Below are 19,611 nucleotides of genomic sequence, written 5' to 3'. Positions count from 1 at the left end.
GTGACAGAACTTCTGTAAGGGAGTGTATACATTCTCCTGTATATTACACCTCTATTTAAAAGGTAGCCAATGATGTTGTAATTTTATTGCATGATGGACTATATTGCACATTGCTTTTATTGCCACTAAGCTTGATCTCTACAGTTTGGTGGGGGTTCAATACTGTCACATGTGTATATATCATTGCATATTTTTGCAGATCCATATACAGTATATGTCGCAGTACACTAGGCACCATTTTAGATGTAATACCTTTTTTATGTATTTTGTTGTGGTAATTAAGATCATTATTATTTATACTTATTAGTGGGCTCACGTCATCTACTTAGCTAGGCCTACCTGTGAGTCTAAAGGCCCTGTCACACACAGAGATAAATCTGCAGCAGATCTGTGGTTGCAGTGAAATTGTGGACAATTAGTGCCAGGTTTGTGGCTGTGTACAAATGGAACAAAATGTCCATGATTTCACTGCAACCACAGATCTGCCAAAGATTTATCTCTGTGTGTGACGGGGCCATAAGTGATATTGATATTCTCTAAACATGTGAAAAAATCTAATTAATATTCAAAAAACTGCTTAAATATAATAAAAAATAGATTATTTTTTCTTTACAGGAAATATTTATCAAAGATTTACTTTTACCAAAGAATGAATCACTGCATAAACCTTTTACACACCTATAGAGAAGGGCACTGATGAAATCAAGAAAAATTATGGATTGTATTCTATGTTGAAACCAAAGAAACTGATAACATATTTCATGACTTTTCACCATCGTCACCTAGTTTTTGACATGTGTAGATTATTTAAGAACTGCGAAAATACTTTATACTAAATGGTTTCTTTACTATTTTTTACTTTAGGAGCTGGAATGTAGAATCTTGGGTGGTCAATTTTATATTATAAAACCCGGGAACTTGCGGTTATATGCATCATTTAGACCAAAGACAAGAATATTGCCAATGTAACAGACACATACTGTATATCAATCTCCTTGTCCATATTTACGTAGTAAAATGTAGGTCTTCATGGGAAAAAAATGAACATAATAAGTTCTTTAGAATGTGAAACAAATCAGGTTCCTCAAACTTAACGAACTTGGAAAGGGACCATCAAAATCACGAACAGAAACATGAGGATCTTCAAAATAAGTGAATGCTATCTTCGTCTTTCTACTTAAGACTAGTATATCTTCACAATAAGATAAAAAAGCAAAAAAAGAGGCTACATTTACCTGATACGCACTGACTGGTTTGACCAGTCCAAGTACCATCAGCTTGGCATCTGCGGGAATATGGTCCGACAAGCATGTATCCTTTATTACAGGTGAATTTCACCTCTGAATTATTCAGGTAGCTAGTTCCTTCCTTCTTCCCATTTTTTGGGGGCTCTAACCATCCACAAGAGATCACTGATGTAAATGGGAGATAATATTGCAAAGTTAGTAACATCAAGCACAAAACATAACGGTCAGATCCATGTTCCTACTACCTCTGCTTTTATCGCTAGGTGGTGCCGTACTAATACTGGTCTGTAATAGCAGCATGGGTCAGTTCTTTATTCTCCCTCCTCCAGATCACTTGTTTTGTTGCAGAGGGTGAATTATGAAATGTAATTACCTCTCCTGGATGACTTAAGGGGTGCCCTTCCCTAGTTATACCTCGAGCAGACTGTCTCTCGCTACAGTGATAGGTTATTCTTCGGGTTTGTGCAGGCAACTGTATTTTTGGTCAGAGTGTAGTCCAACAAAACATTGGATCGCATTCAGATAAATGTTATTCAATGAGGCAGTGCACATCTGATTTTTTTCCTTGGACAAAGCCCCCCAAAAAAATCACAGCATGTACGATTTGCCTCCTTAAAGGGAACCTGTCAGCAGATCTGGGGCCTGTAAGCGGCGGCCACCACCAGTGGGCTCTTATATACAGTATTCTAACATCTTGTATATAAGAGCCCATGCTGCTATGTAGAACGTAAAAATCACTTTATAATACTTACCTAAACAGTCGCTGCGGTGGAGTTGGGTCATATGGGCGTCTCCGTTCTCCGGTGCCGGCGCCTCCTCTTTTGGTCATCTTTGTCGTCCTTCTTCTGAAGCCAGGGTGCATGCCGCGTCCTACATCATCTACAGTCGCCGGCATTGAGGTCCTGCACAGGGGCACTTTCATCTGCCCTGAGTAGGACAGATCAAAATATTGTAGTGCACCTGCGCGGGACCGGCGAGTGTGTATGACGTAGGATGCATCATACACACAGGCTGCAGAAGGAGGATGAAGATGGCCAAAAGAGGAGGCGCCAACACCAGAGACGCCCATATGGCCCAACTTCACCGCAGCGACCGTTTAGGTAAGTTTTGTAAAGTAATTTTTGTACGTTCTACACAGCGGCCTGGGCTCTTATATACTGTACAGCATGTTAAAATGCTGTATATAAGAGCCCACTGGTGGTGGCCGCAGCTCATAGTTCCCAAATCTACTGACAGGTTCCCTTTAAGTCTGCTTGCACTCGGTCATTCAAGTCTATGTGTGAATTTAAAAAATTCAACTTGGATGACCTACCAAGCGATGTTACATTATATTCTGACTTCCTACTGCATAGTGTCTTTCTTGCTCAGCGGTTCGATACTACCATGTCGAAAACACATACCATATGAAAATATATTTTCCAAATTTTGTTTATAATTTATGTGATTGTATTTCTGTCTTCAGTGACCATATAAACACTATGGCCCCGATTCACCAAGACTTACAATTTTCTCAGCGGTGTTGATAATGGGGTGCCTCTTAATAAATCAGGAGTGTCGGAAAAGTGCCATGCTCCTTTGTGCACCATGCCAGAAATCATACTCCAGTCCCAGACTGGAGTAAGGTTCTTGGTGTAAACTGCACAGCTTGTCATAAATTAGGCACCGCTCCCTATGACCAATTATGGTAGAACTGGGAGAAACTCACATGAAAATGTCAAAAGCTGCACATTTTTTGTAAAATTCCACATTATGCAAACATTTGTGCCTTTTCAATGCCATTTAGGTCACAATTCTGACAAAGTTGCTTTGATGAATGGAGCCAAACAGTGTAATGTCTTCTTGTTGTTATCACGGCATAGTAAAACTTGCCATGATGATGGCATATTAATCAAATTGCAATTTATGATGGTTGCTTGGACTTTCCATGCTGGTATTAATGGTAGGTGTCAATTTTTATAAATCTTTTATAAATACTTGTAGCTGAAATATCTTCTATAGAATAAACAGACATTAACCCATACCTGGTTGTAGGCTTTGAACTAAATTCTTGTGGTTATCATGTGACGTTAAAGTTGCAATTCCCACTTGCAGGTCCCTAGTTGTGAGCACATCAAATCTACAGAAGGAATCATTGCCACATAATTTCTTCATGTCTTCATTAAGTGGATCATTGGGCTTCTCTTGAACAGAAAATGTGGGTGTGAAATTGGTGTCGTGTTTTTCTTGATAGTTTTCAATCAGCCACCTTGAGTCATAGGTGAAGAGTGAGCTGTCCTCGGTCACTGCCCCTGGAATGAACACACAGCTTGAATAAGAAGATCCTGCATATTAATACATCAATAAAAATATTTTGGAGGGCAGCAAATATTTCCATAGAAAATTCAGCAACAATTGTAGCCTTTGTAGTGTAATAGAGTAGAAGAATTAAGAAACATATTGATTACATATTATAAATCTGAAGATTTGACTGGCTTATAATAGTATTATAATTAGTGATGAGCGGAAACTTACAGATAACTGGGACCGGTGGGTCCTTGTTATGTGTTTTTTGAAATCCGGTTCTGGACCAGACCAGGATTTTTCTCTGCGTTTGTGGTTATTTTTTTTACTTGTAGGACTCGTCTCATAGACCCCTACTCATGACTATTTCTGAGCTTAATGACAGTTGTGCACTGTCATTAACCCCTTATTACCCCGACTGCCACCAGCCACCACACCAGGGCAATTGGGAAGAACCGGGAAAAGCATCTGCTGGATGCGGCAATCTGTAGGCTGTTATTTTTAGGCTGAGGGTGGCCTAATACAGTCATATGAAAAAGTTTGGGCACCCCTATTAATGTTAACCTTTTTTCTTTATAACAATTTGGGTTTTTGCAACAGATATTTCAGTTTCATACATCTAATAACTGATGAACTGAGTAATATTTCTGGATTGAAATGAGGTTTATTGTACTAACAGTAAATGTGCAATCTGCATTTAAACAAAATTTGACCGCTGCAAAAGTATGGGCACCTCAACATAAAAGTGACATTAATATTTTTGTAGATCCTCCTTTTGCAAAAATAACAGCCTCTAGTCGCTTCCTGTAGCTTTTAATGAGTTCCTGGATCCTGGATGAAGATTTATTTGACCATTCCTGTTTGATGGTCACCGAGCATGGACAGCACGCTTCAAATCATCCCACAGATGTTCAATGATATTCAGGTCTGGGGACTGGGATGGCCATTCCAGAACATTGTAATTGTTCCTCTGCATGAATGCCTGAGTAGATTTGGAGCGGTGTTTTGGATCATTGTCATGCTGAAATATCCATCCCCTGCGTAACTTCAACTTCGTCACTGATTCTTGCACATTATTGTCAAGAATCTGCTGATACTGAGTTGAATCCATGCGACCCTCAACTTTAACAAGATTCCCGGTGCCGGCATTGGCCACACAGCCCCAAAGCATGATGGAACCTCCACCAAATTTTACTGTGGGTAGCAAGTGCTTTTCTTGGAATGCCGTGTTTTTTTGCCTCCATGCATAACGCCTTTTTGTATGACCAAACAACTCAAGCTTTGTTTCATCAGTCCACCACAAGCCCTTCTTCCAAAATGTAACCGGCTTGTCCAAATGTGCTTTTGCATACCTCGGGCGACTCTGTTTGTGGCGTGCTTGCAGAAACGGCTTCTTTCGCATCACTCTCCCATACAGCTTCTCCTTGTGCAACATGCGCTGTATTGTTGACCGATGCACATTGACACCATCTGCAGCAAGATGTTGCTGCAGGTCTTTGGAGGTGGTCTGTGGATTGTCTTTGACTGGTCTCACCATTCTTCTTCTCTGCCTTTATGATATTTTTCTTGGCCTGCCACTTCTGGGCTTAACAAGAACTGTACCTGTGTTCTTCCATTTCCTTACTATGTTACTCACAGTGGAAACTGACAGTTTAAATCTCTGAGAGAACTTTTTGTATCCTTCCCCTGAACAACTATGTTGAATAATCTTTGTTTTCAGATCATTTGAGAGTTGTTTTGAGGAGCCCATGATGCCACTCTTCATAGGAGATTCAAATAGGAGAACAGCTTGCAAGTGGCCACCTTAAATACCTTTTCTCATGATTGGATACACTTGCCTATGAATTTCAAAGCTCAATGAGGTTACAAAACCAATTTAGTGGTTTAGTAAGTCAGTAAAAGAAGTTAGGAGTGTTCAAATCAAGAAATTGTTAAGGGTGCCCATACTTTTGCACCGGTCAAATTTTGTTTAAATGCGGATTGCACATTTTCTGTTAGTACAATAAACCTCATTTCAATCCAGAAATATTACTCAGTCCATCAGTTATTAGATATATAAAACTGAAATAGCTGTTGCAAAACCCCAAATTGTTATAAAGAAAAAAGGATAACATTAATAGGGGTGCTCAAACCTTTTCATATGTTAGTAAGCATGGACATCCCCAGCCTGAGATTACCAGCCCACAGATGTTGGGCTTTATTATGGCTGGGCAGTGGGTATCAAAAAAAAATTGGGGGGCACTGCACATCGGCTTCATTAAATTATTTATTTAAATAATTAAAAAAAAAAAGAAAAAAAGCCGCATGCTGTTCCTCTTATTTTGATACAGAGCCAAGATAGTCGCATGGCTGAAGGCGGCAGCTTGTAGCCGTAGGTTTTATCTGTGCTGGGTATCATAATACGGGGGGAACCTACGACAATTGTTTTATTTATTTATTTATTTACTTTACACCACGATACTGACCCGCAGACAGCGCCTGTGATTGTTTGCAGTCAGACCCTGTCACACAGGCTGGGGGCGTGTCTGACTGCAACCAATTACAGACGCCAGTACGGTCGGTGGGCAGGGAAAGCAGTGCATATAGATGAGCAATGATGAGCGACCCAGGAAGTAAATGGGCAGCTGCAGGAGCAGTGTATAGCTGCACCGGAGCCTTTGTAAGTATAAAGTGCTTGCTTCATTCTTATTTTCTTTATTTTTTTTTTCGGATCCTGCTGGATTTGGATCAACATCTGGAATCCTGGGCCCGGATGCGGTAGCTTTGAAACAGGTGGATCCAGACTTTTACAAAACGGGTCCGCCCATCACTAATTATAAATACTAGAACAATAATTATAATGGTATATTCTCTATTTTTGTAGCTAATACTCACAATCAGCACCAAACTGGAAAAGCTCTTCTGAAGTCGAATTTGTCAAGAATACTCTTCCATCTCTGAATGTAAAATCATCGTGTGGATTGTTGTTCATTACTCCCATTAGACCTTGTGTTTGATTTATGAATTCGTCTGGCAGGAGGACACTGATACTTAGGAACTTTCCAATCCCTCTTACTTCCACCCCAGCCCCCGAAGGAAACATGGATGTCACACGTTTGTCGGCTCCGTAAAACAGAAATACACCTTTCAAAAGAACAGACACAAGGTTAAACATACTTTTTATAATTTACTATTACTGTGTAGACAACATTAGGTTTTTCATGTCTAGGCATGCGTTTCTTTGTCAAAATGATAGTTGGGTCTTAGTTCAAGTTCCCACAAAGGTGTTTTTGGTCCGTGAAAAAATTGACATCACACAGACAGCTCTATGACCAATATTTTTCAATCAGACTGATCAGATAAGCATTTTTTTGACACGTGTAATCTGCATGTGAAAAATTAAACTTACGGACTGCATTCCGTATGTTAGATGAGCGTTATCTCCAAGTGTGAGAGAGAGCAAAATAAAATCAGATTCCATATGGTCAACTGGATCAATCCAATTTTTACAAATTCATTCAAAATTTTTATCATAAGAAACTGTATATGGTCTTGTAAATTTTAGTAAGTGCTGGTGTAACAAATGCCATACAAATTGCACATGGATGGTCTATCAATGACAATTGAGATTAAAATCGCCCTTTTTTCTTATTGAAAATTGGACAATATTTATATCACAATGTCATAAGCTGACCCTCAGGCTAAGGGGCATTAACCCTCGGGTGGGATTAATGTGCCTGACAGGCGCTTCTCTTTTACTTTCATTTCTCCCTCACCAGATTTTCAGGAAATCCCCTCTCTCCAGGTAGTCTCCTGGCTCTAGCTGCTGTGTGAAACCTGATACCACAGTTGGTCTGCAGAGCTTCAGGAGGGCAGATATACCTGTGCTGGCTTCTCAGGCTCATTGTTCCCGAACACATCACACTTTATAAGGTTGCTCTTGCTCTTTGCTCTGCAAATGTGTTTTTTCTGGGGAAACTTCAGGATCTAATTCTGAATAATTATGTGTGTAATATTATTTTAGGTGCCTTGAAATAATGTTTTTTGCCAAATTTTTCTCTTTTTAATAACCGTTATGTGTTATAACTGGGGGCTATTTGGTGGGAATTTTGAAATGTGTGTATTTCAGAGTTATTACCTTTATGTTGAGTAAATGGGTTTGTTTTGCACCTGATAATGTGTAGTCTCTTTTATTGCATCCCTATGAAGGTCTCCGATCACTTTTAGATCACTGAAATTGCAAAAATTAGATAGTATAGGTATTTTTCTAGCCTGCGCCTGACAGGCACATTATTCCCAAACTCATTATAAAAGATATTGTTCCCACCAGAGGGTTAAGCTATCCCTAGTCTCAGGGATACCCCTAACAGTGGGGATGCCTAACTCTCCTTCCTATGGGGAGATAAGGTATGCACACCAGTGACTATGTAAGGGGAATACATGAAATAGCAGAAACTGCTGTGTGAATACTGACTTGAAAAATCCAATAGCTATATGTAAGAGTGAAAATGTGAAAAATGGAATCTGCATTACTGCCATGAACATATGAATCAAGAGAAATTTAGCTACTGAATTGATCAATGCAATAGAGCCCCAACACTAAGCCAAAGTATTTCTCTACGTTGGGGTCCCTAGCTTGTATGTGTCCTCTCATGCAGTTAAAAAACTTACCGTGTATGGGAAGCTGAGACCCAGGCTTATCTCCCCATAGTGATGTTTTTTTAGGTTTTTGCACCCAGTTCAGACTTAGAATGGTGTTCCAAACGTTATTCCTTATTTGTTAGTAGTTTTTCGTTTGTGAACCCTCCCCAACCACACCTATTGCTAATCCATATCATACGCATAAATAGCCTGGGTCTCAGCTTCCCATACACGGTAAGTTTTTTAACTGCATGAGAGGACACACACAAGCTAGGGACCCCAACGTAGAGAAATACTTTGGCGTAGTGTTGGGGCTCTATTGCATTGATCAATTCAGTAGCTAAATTTCTCTTGATTCATATGTTCATGGCAGTAATGCAGATTCCATTTTTCACATATTCACTCTTGCATATAGCTATTGGATTTTTCAAGTCAGTATTCACACAGCAGTTTCTGCTATTTCATGTATTCCCCTTACATAGTCACTGGTGTGCATACCTTATCTCCCCATAGTGATTTTTTTTAGGTTTTTGCACCCAGTTCAGACTTAGAATGGTGTTCCAAACGTTATTCCTTATTTATTTAACTCTCCTTCCTGGCCCTGCTCCTGAGTAGCACTGATCTGATGCCTCCTCACCCAGGGGGGACCAGGACAGAAGTGAGATTAAACCCACAAAAATAGACAAGATGCCAAAACTCAGTCACACACTACGTGCTCACAGAAGTATAATACAATAAACAATATGGAGGAAAACAAGAGCAGGGAGAAACCAACAAGACAGCGGGTAAACTCCACAACCAATCCAAGCAAAAAGCAACACTTTCCAGATAGTCTGGGACAACAAAACACAAAGACCAACACAGCATAGATTTCATCCAGCTTAAATATGAGAGGCGCAGATGTTATTGGCTTCTTCACAACATGAGATCAAAGGAGCCTAACAACCAGGATAGCAGAGGTTAACTCTTGCTAGCCTAACTATGACTTAGCACACAGCAGATCGATGCCTGAGTCTGCCTGAGTTGATCAGAGACACCAGAGAAACCATTGGGCAGAGTGTCAATATCTGCAATGTGAACAGAGCCTGAGACTGCCATAACAATTGTCGAAGTTTGTGCAAAACTTTGTGTGACATTTTAATGTTTGTGTGAACACAGCTCCTGTGCAGAAGTCCTCATGGTTACAGACTACAAAGGATCTGCCTTCAATATGGCCTCTTCTTTTTACAACATTTAACTGTACAAAATGTTTGAGTTAGTGAGTTTCTTCACCCAAGAGAAAAAAAATGCAATGTGCCACACAAAGAAAGTGCAGAAAAATGCAATTTCTTGTAAACCCTCTCTGAAAGGTTATTTACCAATCCGAGGTCTAACAAGGTGGAACAAGATTTTCCCGAGGTGTGAAGAAGCTGATGGCTGCACTTCCCGTCCTGAGACCTCCAGAAGGAACATTGTATGAGGACACTGCATCTTAATACTTCCTTATGATAAACAAATGTAGATAAAAAAAAACACAGCAAACAAGATACATTAAGTGAATGAAGACGTGTGCCATGAATCCAGTCTGGAATTATAAAAAAAATCCTCATAATGGCCTAGTCATATGGCCAGCTCATTAAGTATTGTAAGTTAAGGACAAAATGCCAAACCTAGTGGGATTTCCACACCCACTACAGTAAGTAAAGCATCCCAGGGTTAACACTCCTTCTGCACCTCATGTTTACAACAGCCCAGCCATAGCTTAGACTCTGAGGCTATAAAAGCCAACCTCCATACAGTCAGAGGCAACCATATTATATATTTTGCGTATATATATATATATATATATATATATATATATATATATATATATATAGTAGACAGGGTGGGAATGTGGTAAGTCTTGTAAGTTGAGGAATGGGATCTCCATGGATTGAACTTGTTTTTTGTTTTTTTTCAGTACATTGGGATCTGGGGAATTGGAAGGACTAGTGAACACTTTGAGTTCTTTGCAAAATTGTTCAAGACTGGTTAAAGAACATGACAGAGTCCCAGGGCACATCTTGTTAAAAGTTGGGACTACCAATGCCAATTGGACAACCATTTCCCTGAAGGGTTGTACTTGGTCTAAAGCAATGTTTCACTAGATACAAGGTGTCAAAGTAACATCCACATGTATAGTAGCGCCTAAGCTTTCTTAACAGAATATTCTTTAGAGCACCACAAGGGCACACAGGCTTTCTGTCTTTTCACATATTGTGGTGCTATCTCATCCCCAGGAGAGCTGGCTACTCACACAATCTGTGAGGGGCAGGTCCAGTCCTACTCAGAGGTCAGCATAGACACTGAAACATCTGCAGCTACACAGCCCCATATGCACCAAGTTGAGATTAACTTTTTCAGCAATTTGCGGTTACTTCTTAGGTAAGGTAGCACCAGGCTGGCTAGCCTTTTCTTCCAGCATTAATCAGCTCCTGGTTCCCTGGTGTCTTTCTTTGGAAAACTTTTAATTGGTACTGACCATTGAATACTAGAAATAATCCACATCATCTGCCATTTTAGAGTTTCTTTGACCCATCCAGCTATCACAATTTAGCCTTTGTCAAAGTCGCTAATCTTTCAACAGCTCTAATGTTAAGTCAGATCAGTATATACAGTATAAGTATTTATTATATTAGTTATATATAACAGCAGATAAACCTACCCTTAAGATCTATCCATGTCCGATTAAAGCGTAGAGGTTCTTGGTTTAGAAGTACTTCAACTGTTACTAAGTCTTCAGCTAGACGTACCTCAATCACATCAGAACTGCCTTCTTTCATTGCCACAGAGGAAAATCCAGTGACGGAAACTTGGTTACCTTTAGTGGAAAAATCATGCAGCATGTGAATTATTACATTCTGTTCTGTTACTGAAAAATCTGAAATACTTAAAGAGGTTGTCCACTACTTTTACATTGCTAGCTTATCCTTAGGGGTACTTTGCACACTACAACATCGCAAGCTGATGCTTGCGATGCCGAGTGCGATAGTCACCGCCCCCGTCGCAGCAGCGATATCTTGTGATTGCTGCCGTAGCGAACATTATCGCTACGGCAGCTTCACATGCACTCACCTGCCCTGCGACGTCGCTCTGGCCGGCGAACCGCCTCCTTCCTAAGGGGGCGGGTCGTGCGGCGTCACAGCGACGTCCCACGGCAGGCGGCCAATAGGAGCGGAGGAGCAGAGATGAGCGGGACGTAAACATCCCGCCCATCTCCTTCCTTCCGCATTGCAGCCGGGACGCAGGTAGAAGATGTTCCTCGCTCCTGCGGCTTCTCACATAGCGATGTGTGCTGCCGCAGGAACGAGGAACAACATCGTACCTGTCGCTGCTGCTAAATTATTGAAATGTCGGACCCTACACCGTTCATACGATAACGACGCTTTTGCGCTTAATAATCGTATGTAAAAGGATTTGCACACTATGATATCGACAGCGACGCCGGATGTGCGTCACTTTCGATTTGACCCTACCGACATCGCACCTGCGATGTTGTAGTGTGCAAAGTACCCCTTAGGATAGATCAACAATATCTGATCGGCTGGGGTCTGACACCCTGCACCCCCTACGATCAGCTGTTCTTGGTCCCAGCAGTAGCAGCCGGAAATGGTCAGAGCTTCTCCATCAACTGATAGTGGCAGTTGTGTACTGCACATCCACCTCCCTTTCCAACCAATACCAACCAATCAGAAGATAGGGCAGCTCTGGAACTGAGCATTTCCGGCTGCCTGCTGCCGCCAACACAGAGAAAAGCTGATAGGTGCGGGGTGTGAGGTGTTGCGGACCCCGGCCGATCAGACATTAATGAACTGTCCTAAGGATAGGTCATGATTGTAAAAGTAGTGACCAACCCCTTTAATTTTGTATGAGATTAATGATGATAAATGTCAACTTTAGTATTTTATGTAGAAAATAAAAACTTTAAACCTAATTTTTAGGCTAGTCAGCTTGAAGAAGTCTGAGCTTTTTAAAAAGTTCCCTAACAACAGTCATAAAAATATAGTGCCTTGAAAAAGTATTCATACCCCGTCATATTTTCTACATATTTTCATGTGACACCCACAAACATAAATGTATTTTATAGGTATTTTATGTGATATATCAAGACTAAGTGGCAAATATATGTGATGTATAAAGGAAATGATACATGTTTTTTTAAGAATATATTACCAGTATTTTCATAGATCATAAATACAGTAATAGAGATTCCTATCAGGAAGGTGCTTTTAACGTTTGGGAGATGCCTACCATTTGGATATAAAGCAGGTTGTGTCCGTGCCTGGATCATGAGAGACTTATAGCTAGAGTTGACCACTGTGTACTCTCCTTTACCCTTGAAAGTGTAATTTACTCCATCAAAGGTAATAAAATGAGGATCTCCAAAGGCCGAAGCTGCAAGAACAAATCCAAATAACTGATATTATTAAACATTCACTTAAACTGAGAACATCAGATTAATCATCTAGAAATTTAAAGATAAAGTAGAAAATAAAGAGAGTCACATAGAGATGTGAATCATTAGAGTTTGGGTGCATCAACTGAAGACTTCTGATTGCTGGTGGATGCCTTATACACTTTGATTTAAAAAAAAAAAAAAAAAAAAAGTTAACTAATGCATCATGTTTTTAAGGTGTGTTGCAATATTGTCATTTATGTATTCATTAAAGAGGGTTGTCCCCTACTTTTACATAGAAGACCAAGCCTTAGGATAGGTCATCATTGTTTGATCAGCCGGGGTTGTACCTCTGACGAATCAGCCCCTCCCGGCGGCATCAGCACGCAGCAAAAAATGCTCAGTTTTGGAGCCGCCCCATTAACTGATAGCGGTCGTGGCAGGATACTGCACATCCCATTCAAATCAATGAGGCAGATGTGCAGTAACCGGCTGCAATTGCTATCAGAAGACAGAGCAGCCTCAGAACTAAGCATACCCGGTTGCCTGCTAATGCCATTGAAATTGAAAACAGCTGATCGGTGAGGGTGCTGGGTGTCGGACCCCGGCCGATCAGACATTGATGATCTATCCTAAGGATAGACCTTCAGTGTAAAATTTGTGGCCAACCTCTTTAAATCCTGGACTTTGGTGGAGGGGGAGGTGGCTATTAGGATAAGAACTTACCAGCAGGTAACTACCTACCAGTTCTGCAATGCAATGATCTCTCCTAGCTCAGGCAGCGAACCTCATGCTTTCTTTGACCTCACGTCAACAGAGCAGCTTTCTCTTCTACTTGGAACTGTCGATGTTGACTCACTGCCGATGTCATGGTGATTGACATCCTGCCCCCATAGTTAGGCACAGGAAGACCAGCTGTCAATCAGCATGTATTGGCAGTGACGCCCTCTTGACAGAGCAGAGAGGAAGAGAAGGCACTCCGAGGTCAACCAGAAGCAGAAGAATTGCCGGCAGGAACTGAAGGTAACTGCTCTTACCTGGTACAGCTCATCAGCAAGCAAAAAACAGGTAGATGGCAACTACCTGCTGGTACATTCTTGGACCCATAGTCAAGAGAAAAAAAACAGTCCCAGATAACCCTTTAAATTGCAGAGTGCTTTTGCTTAATGTTTTTTACGTGTCTGTAAAAATCTATTCCTTTTAATTGCTTAAGTTTCATCAACAGGTTTTTAATTTGTAATTAGGCCAGTATTTAGATTTTATGTGTTAAATGGTCAAATTAGAAGAATAGTTTGTTTGCTACACTTTGGAAAATACCAATAAAATCTAGAATAAACTGTGAAAAGTCATTTGTTTGTGATTTGTTGAACGACTTGTGTGATAAATCTTTGATGTAATTTGAAACTTGAATTTCATTCGCTCAAAATTGTCAGATTTTATTACCTGCTATATCTCCATTTCACTATATACATTAAATTTGAGCACCAACTGCACTGCATGTTTTGCTTTACATTAAATATGCAATGTACCTATTTTCCACTAGATGGTGATATGGATTAAGAAAACTAAATTGTGATGGTTAAGTCCTAAATAAACTAATATATTCATTTATTTATGTTTTATCTTGAAAGCAAAATAAATAATTCTGGCGCCCATCTTATTTTGTACATATAAACATATTGTTCTAATTTTCATATATAAGGCACACATTCAAATTACAACTGTGTTCTTTAAACTTCTGCCAAAATCTAAAAATTTTTCTCCATAAATGCCACCTGATAAAATATATCTAAATGTAGATAAATTGAGGCACTTAGGGTGGAGAAGCATGTTCATGCCTACATATTAGAGTAAATAGGGTATAATGGCACATCGGATCAGTGCTGGTCTTAAAGGGGTCGTCTACTACTAGCACAACCCCTTCTGATTCCACATGTTTCCCCCAGGGTAAAATTAAGGACGCTGTACTGACCTCCCATTTTGGCGCCATTCGAGTGCTGTCAGTAATCACATTGTGATGTCACGCGAGCCACGCGTCCAATTATCGCCGCCCACCTTCAGACCAAATTAGCAATCAACAGGAAGTGAGTGGCCACTGCAGCATCACTTCCTATTGATTACCTCATTTGGTCCGAAGGTGGGAAGAGAAAACCCAGCGGTTATCGGACTGTAGGCTCACGTGACGTCACAATCTCACATGAGCTCCGAACCGCAATTACCGACAGCGCCAGAACGGGAGGTGAGTACAGAGTCTTTTATTTGAACTGGAGAAAACATGTGGAATCAGAAGGGGTTGTCCTAGTGGTGGAAAACCCCTTTAAGTTGGATGGTGCCCAGTCGAAGAACTTCAGTTGGGATTGTGGCATTTTGTTGCGGATTCCGCATAATAAATCTCCACTGATTTACATTTAATACATGTTTGTGGGGTCTTTATTTACCCCTGTTTAACAGGAACAGCATACTAAACCATACTGACCATCAGAGATAAATGGAAGACTACTAGAAAAGACAATACTAGTTTAAATAAGGCAGAATTGTAAATTCAGTATAATAACTCACCGACTTTTGGGGGCTTGTATGTGCGACAGTCACTGGACGGTCTCAGTGCTAGGTAGTAATGGCAGTTATCGGACCAAAGACAACAGTAATAAAAGCTGATCACATCATACAGCCAGTGGGAGAAGCCAGGAATTCTAGGAGGCCTTCTATACGGCGGAGACCCCCAGTCATGGCCTCGGTCTGGGGTGCTGCCTCCGATTGAATCACTAGTAAGGACTTGGACTCCACTTTTGTCATAGCAGCACTGCTGTCCGGCTGCATACTGAGGACTGGGGAGAAAAAAGGTAAAACATATAGCGCAAATATAACTATTTTACTAGATTCCAAATTGATTCACTATAGGTTGACATGTTTTATGGAAATTTATGCCGATTCATAATTTTTCAAATATAGCTTCAATAGACTAAAAAAAAATAATCATATCACCTATTCTACTATCGAAACTTTGTTTTTCTATTTTATGGTGGTTTTGGTTTACAGGCACAAATAAATTATTTTTCAATTGTTGCTCAATAATGTCAAATTTAGAGGATTGTGAAAAAAAAAATCTTTTTTAATATCTACTAAATGTTGTTCATAATTATGATTGTTATAAGGTCCATGGTGACAAAGCCCGGAACTGAACTGCAGTTTCTGAACACAGTAAGGAAATTTTACCAGCAGCCAAGGAGAAGCTTTATAAATCCATATGCGGTGGGCACCCCCTAGTGGTGGCTACACACTGCAGCATTTACTATTAGATTGCATAAAAGGAAGCAGATTTGAACCTCTATGTAGAAAAAATGGAACCCAATCCCTATTAAGATATGATGAATAACCAAAGAAGGAATTAGGTTTAATTAAAAAAAAAAAAAAAAATAATAATAATTTTCAAAGCTAATGGCTTATGCTGAGTTTTGCTTTAGGGCTATATGAGTTTTGTGATTGCCTTTGAAACTTACTGAAAGTTTGAACATGTACGCAGGTCCTCCCTCTAATAATTCATTCTTCCCTGATCCCTTTGCCGGGCAGGTCTCTCCCTACTTTTTGCAGGGAGAGACCTGTCAGTCTCTGTGAGCAGGAGTTCGGGCTTAAAGGGTTCGTGCACTACACATCATAGTAGCCATATCGATGTAAAGCTCATAAAGAAGGCTTCTCTCAAATGCTTTGTGTAGTCAATTATGCCCCTGAGAGGCGATATTGCAGTCCGCTCATCCCCATCACATGACCCCGAGGCTCCGTGACCTCTGAGATCTGGTGATGTCACGTCAACTTCCAGTTGACCTGACATCACTGAGGCGGACCCAGGCTCCCTGAATGACTGGTCTGTGTGCGGTGTTTCACCACTCGTCACAGCCCAGCATCTTGCATGCTCTCTCCATCACTGCAGAACGCCACAAGCAAGAGCAATGCTGGGCTGTGACGAGGGTGAAACATCGCCCACAGCCCAATCACTCAGGGAGACTGAGTCTGCCTCGGTGATGTTGGCTCAACTGGAAGTTGACGTGACATCACCGAATCTCAGAGGTCACGGAGTAGAGAGATCACGTGATGGGGATGAGCAGACCGCAATAGTGCCACTCAGAGGCAGAATTGACTACACAAGGTATTTGAGAAAAGCCTTCTTTATGGGCTTTACATACAGTGCCTACAAGTAGTCTTCAACCCCCTGCAGATTTAGCAGGTTTGATAAGATGCAAATAAGTTAGAGCCTGCAAGCTTCAAACAAGAGCAGGATTTATTAACAGATGCATAAATCTTACAAACCAACAAGTTATGTTGCTCAGTTAAATTTTAATAAATTTTCAACATAAAAGTGTGGGTCAATTATTATTCAACCCCTAGGTTTAATATTTTGTGGAATAACCCTTGTTTGCAATTACAGCTAATAATTGTCTTTTATAAGACCTGATCAGGCCGGCACAGGTCTCTGGAGTTATCTTGGCCCACTCCTCCATGCAGATCTTCTCCAAGTTATCTAGGTTCTTTGGGTGTCTCATGTGGACTTTAATCTTGAGCTCCTTCCACAAGTTTTCAATTGGGTTAAGGTCAGGAGACTGACAAGGCCACTGCAACACCTTGATTTTTTTCCCTCTTGAACCAGGCCTTGGTTTTCTTGGCTGTGTGCTTTGGGTCGTTGTCTTGTTGGAAGATGAAATGACGACCCATCTTAAGATCCTTGATGGAGGAGCGGAGGTTCTTGGCCAAAATCTCCAGGCAGGCCGTGCTATCCATCTTCCCATGGATGCGGACCAGATAGCCAGGCCCCTTGGCTGAGAAACAGCCCCACAGCATGATGCTGCCACCACCATGTTTGACTGTAGGGATGGTATTCTTGGGGTCGTATGCAGTGCCATCCAGTCTCCAAACGTCACGTGTGTGGTTGGCACCAAAGATCTCGATCTTGGTCTCATCAGACCAGAGAACCTTGAACCAGTCTGTCTCAGAGTCCTCCAAGTGATCATGAGAAAACTGTAGAAGAGCCTTGACATGACGCTTTGAAAGTAAAGGTACCTTACGGGCTCGTCTGGAACGGAGACCATTGCGGTGGAGTACGTTACTTATGGTATTGACTGAAACCAATGTCCCCACTGCCATGAGATCTTCCCGGAGCTCCTTCCTTGTTGTCCTTGGGTTAGCCTTGACTCTTCGGACAAGCCTGGCCTCGGCACGGGTGGAAACTTTCAAAGGCTGTCCAGGCCGTGGAAGGCTAACAGTAGTTCCATAAGCCTTTCACTTCCGGATGATGCTCCCAACAGTGGAGACAGGTAGGCCCAACTCCTTGGAAAGGGTTTTGTACCCCTTGCCAGCCTTGTGACCCTCCACGATCTTGTCTCTGATGGCCTTGGAATGCTCCTTTGTCTTTCCCATGTTGACCAAGTATGAGTGCTGTTCACAAGTTTGGGGAGGGTCTTAATTAGTCAAAAAAGGCTGGAAAAAGAGATAATTAATCCAAACATGTGAAGCTCATTGTTCTTTGTGCCTGAAATACTTCTTAATACTTTAGGGGAACCAAACAGAATTCTTGTGGTTTGAGGGGTTGAATAATAAATGACCCTCTAAATAAACTTTTCACAATTTAAAAAAAAAAAAAAAAAAAGAAATAACATTCTTTTTTGCTGCAGTGCATTTCACACATCCAGGCTGATCTACAGTCCAAATGTCACAATGCCAAGTTAATTCCGAATGTGTAAACCTGCTAAATCTGCAGGGGGTTGAATACTACTTGTAGGCACTGTAGATGCGGCCACTATGCTGTGTAGTGAACCACTCCATTAACGTCATGATGCCCACGAATTGTGAGACATTTGAAGATGTGTTATGACAAAAACACATTCATAAATTTGGCCTATGGTCCCCTGACAGCCTTTTAAAAGTGTCTTTTTTCTGAAACACTGTAGAATTTCATAGTTAGATGATGTTTCTGTGATGAGTTTTTGGTGTATTTTTGGTGTATCTGCACAAAAAAGCGCTGCCTCTTACAATCCCAGCAAAATTGATGATATTTATACAAATATCATGTCCACTCTCTTTTTTTTTTCTACATTACGCACACTGTGTTTCAAATCTATAACAATAGTTAATTTCTGTGTGGGTATGTTGAGTTTTCTATGAGGAAAATCACAGGTAAAAGAAATAGATACAGAATTATATTAGATGTGGAAGGGCCACAGGTAAAAAACACATACTCGTTTTTAGGGTGTTTCTGGCGTGGAAAAACTCATGTACCGTATTTTATCTTCTCAAAAGTTGGGGGTCATCTTATACGCCGGGTGATGTCTTATAGGGCGTATAATTAGCCCTCCCTGTCTCCAAGACTATCAGAGCAGTAGTGCATCCCTCTGGCCCGCCCTTGTATCCAATTACCTCCTTCTCTGCCTCTCAGGCACATATACCCCTCTGTGATCGCATCTGGTGCACTGGGCTGCAATCTGCCATCATGGCTTTACTGCGGTTGAATGCTTTACAGTGGCGGCACAAAGCATTCAACTGCAGTAAAGCGCTGACAGCAGCAGTGGCCCTGTATATTGGACGCTATCATGGAGAGGTCTATGTGCCTGCGATCTGCAAAAAGCACCCCTTGGTGATCACGTCCGGTGCACGGAGCTGCCGCTGCTGTCAGCGCTTTACAGCAGTTGAATGTTTTGCTGCACTGCCACAATACAGCATTCAACTGCAGAAAAGCCATGATGGCAGCCTGCAGTGGTGGCTCCGTGCAGCGGACAAGATCACCGAGAGGTCTATGTGCCTGCGGTCTGCAAGAAGCAGCTGAGGGCACCGCGGGAACGGAGGACAGGTGAGAATAATTTTTATTGTGTGTAAACAACGGCATAATAGGGGACAAGAAGGGGACCAGTAGGAGGACAATAGTAAACAATGGGCACATTACTAGAGGACCCAAAGAAGGGGCACAAGGATGGGCACAATACTACAAGTGGGACAAGGATGGGTACATTACATTTTATTGGCATCTATTTTTATCTTTGATATTTATCAGTAGCTGCTGTATTT

At 41.2% G+C, this 19,611-nt stretch overlaps 1 protein-coding gene across 1 annotated transcript in view; it reads right to left on the bottom strand.

The window, feature by feature from the left end:
* The window catches only part of SUSD2 (sushi domain containing 2), a 384,373-nt gene that overhangs the window by 81,455 nt on the left and 283,307 nt on the right, over positions 1-19,611 (bottom strand). Inside the window, exons 21-26 of the mRNA XM_075324313.1 lie at positions 15,121-15,389; positions 12,417-12,560; positions 10,831-10,986; positions 6,402-6,650; positions 3,269-3,535; positions 1,236-1,412 (exon numbers count right to left, since the gene is read on the bottom strand). Of these exons, the coding sequence (XP_075180428.1) occupies positions 1,236-1,412; positions 3,269-3,535; positions 6,402-6,650; positions 10,831-10,986; positions 12,417-12,560; positions 15,121-15,389 (1,262 nt within the window). The remainder of the gene's footprint in view (positions 1-1,235; positions 1,413-3,268; positions 3,536-6,401; positions 6,651-10,830; positions 10,987-12,416; positions 12,561-15,120; positions 15,390-19,611) is intronic.

Source organism: Anomaloglossus baeobatrachus, chromosome 1 (assembly GCF_048569485.1).
Source record: "Anomaloglossus baeobatrachus isolate aAnoBae1 chromosome 1, aAnoBae1.hap1, whole genome shotgun sequence".
Lineage (NCBI taxonomy): Eukaryota > Metazoa > Chordata > Amphibia > Anura > Aromobatidae > Anomaloglossus > Anomaloglossus baeobatrachus.
This window is presented reverse-complemented; position numbering and strand designations above follow the sequence as displayed.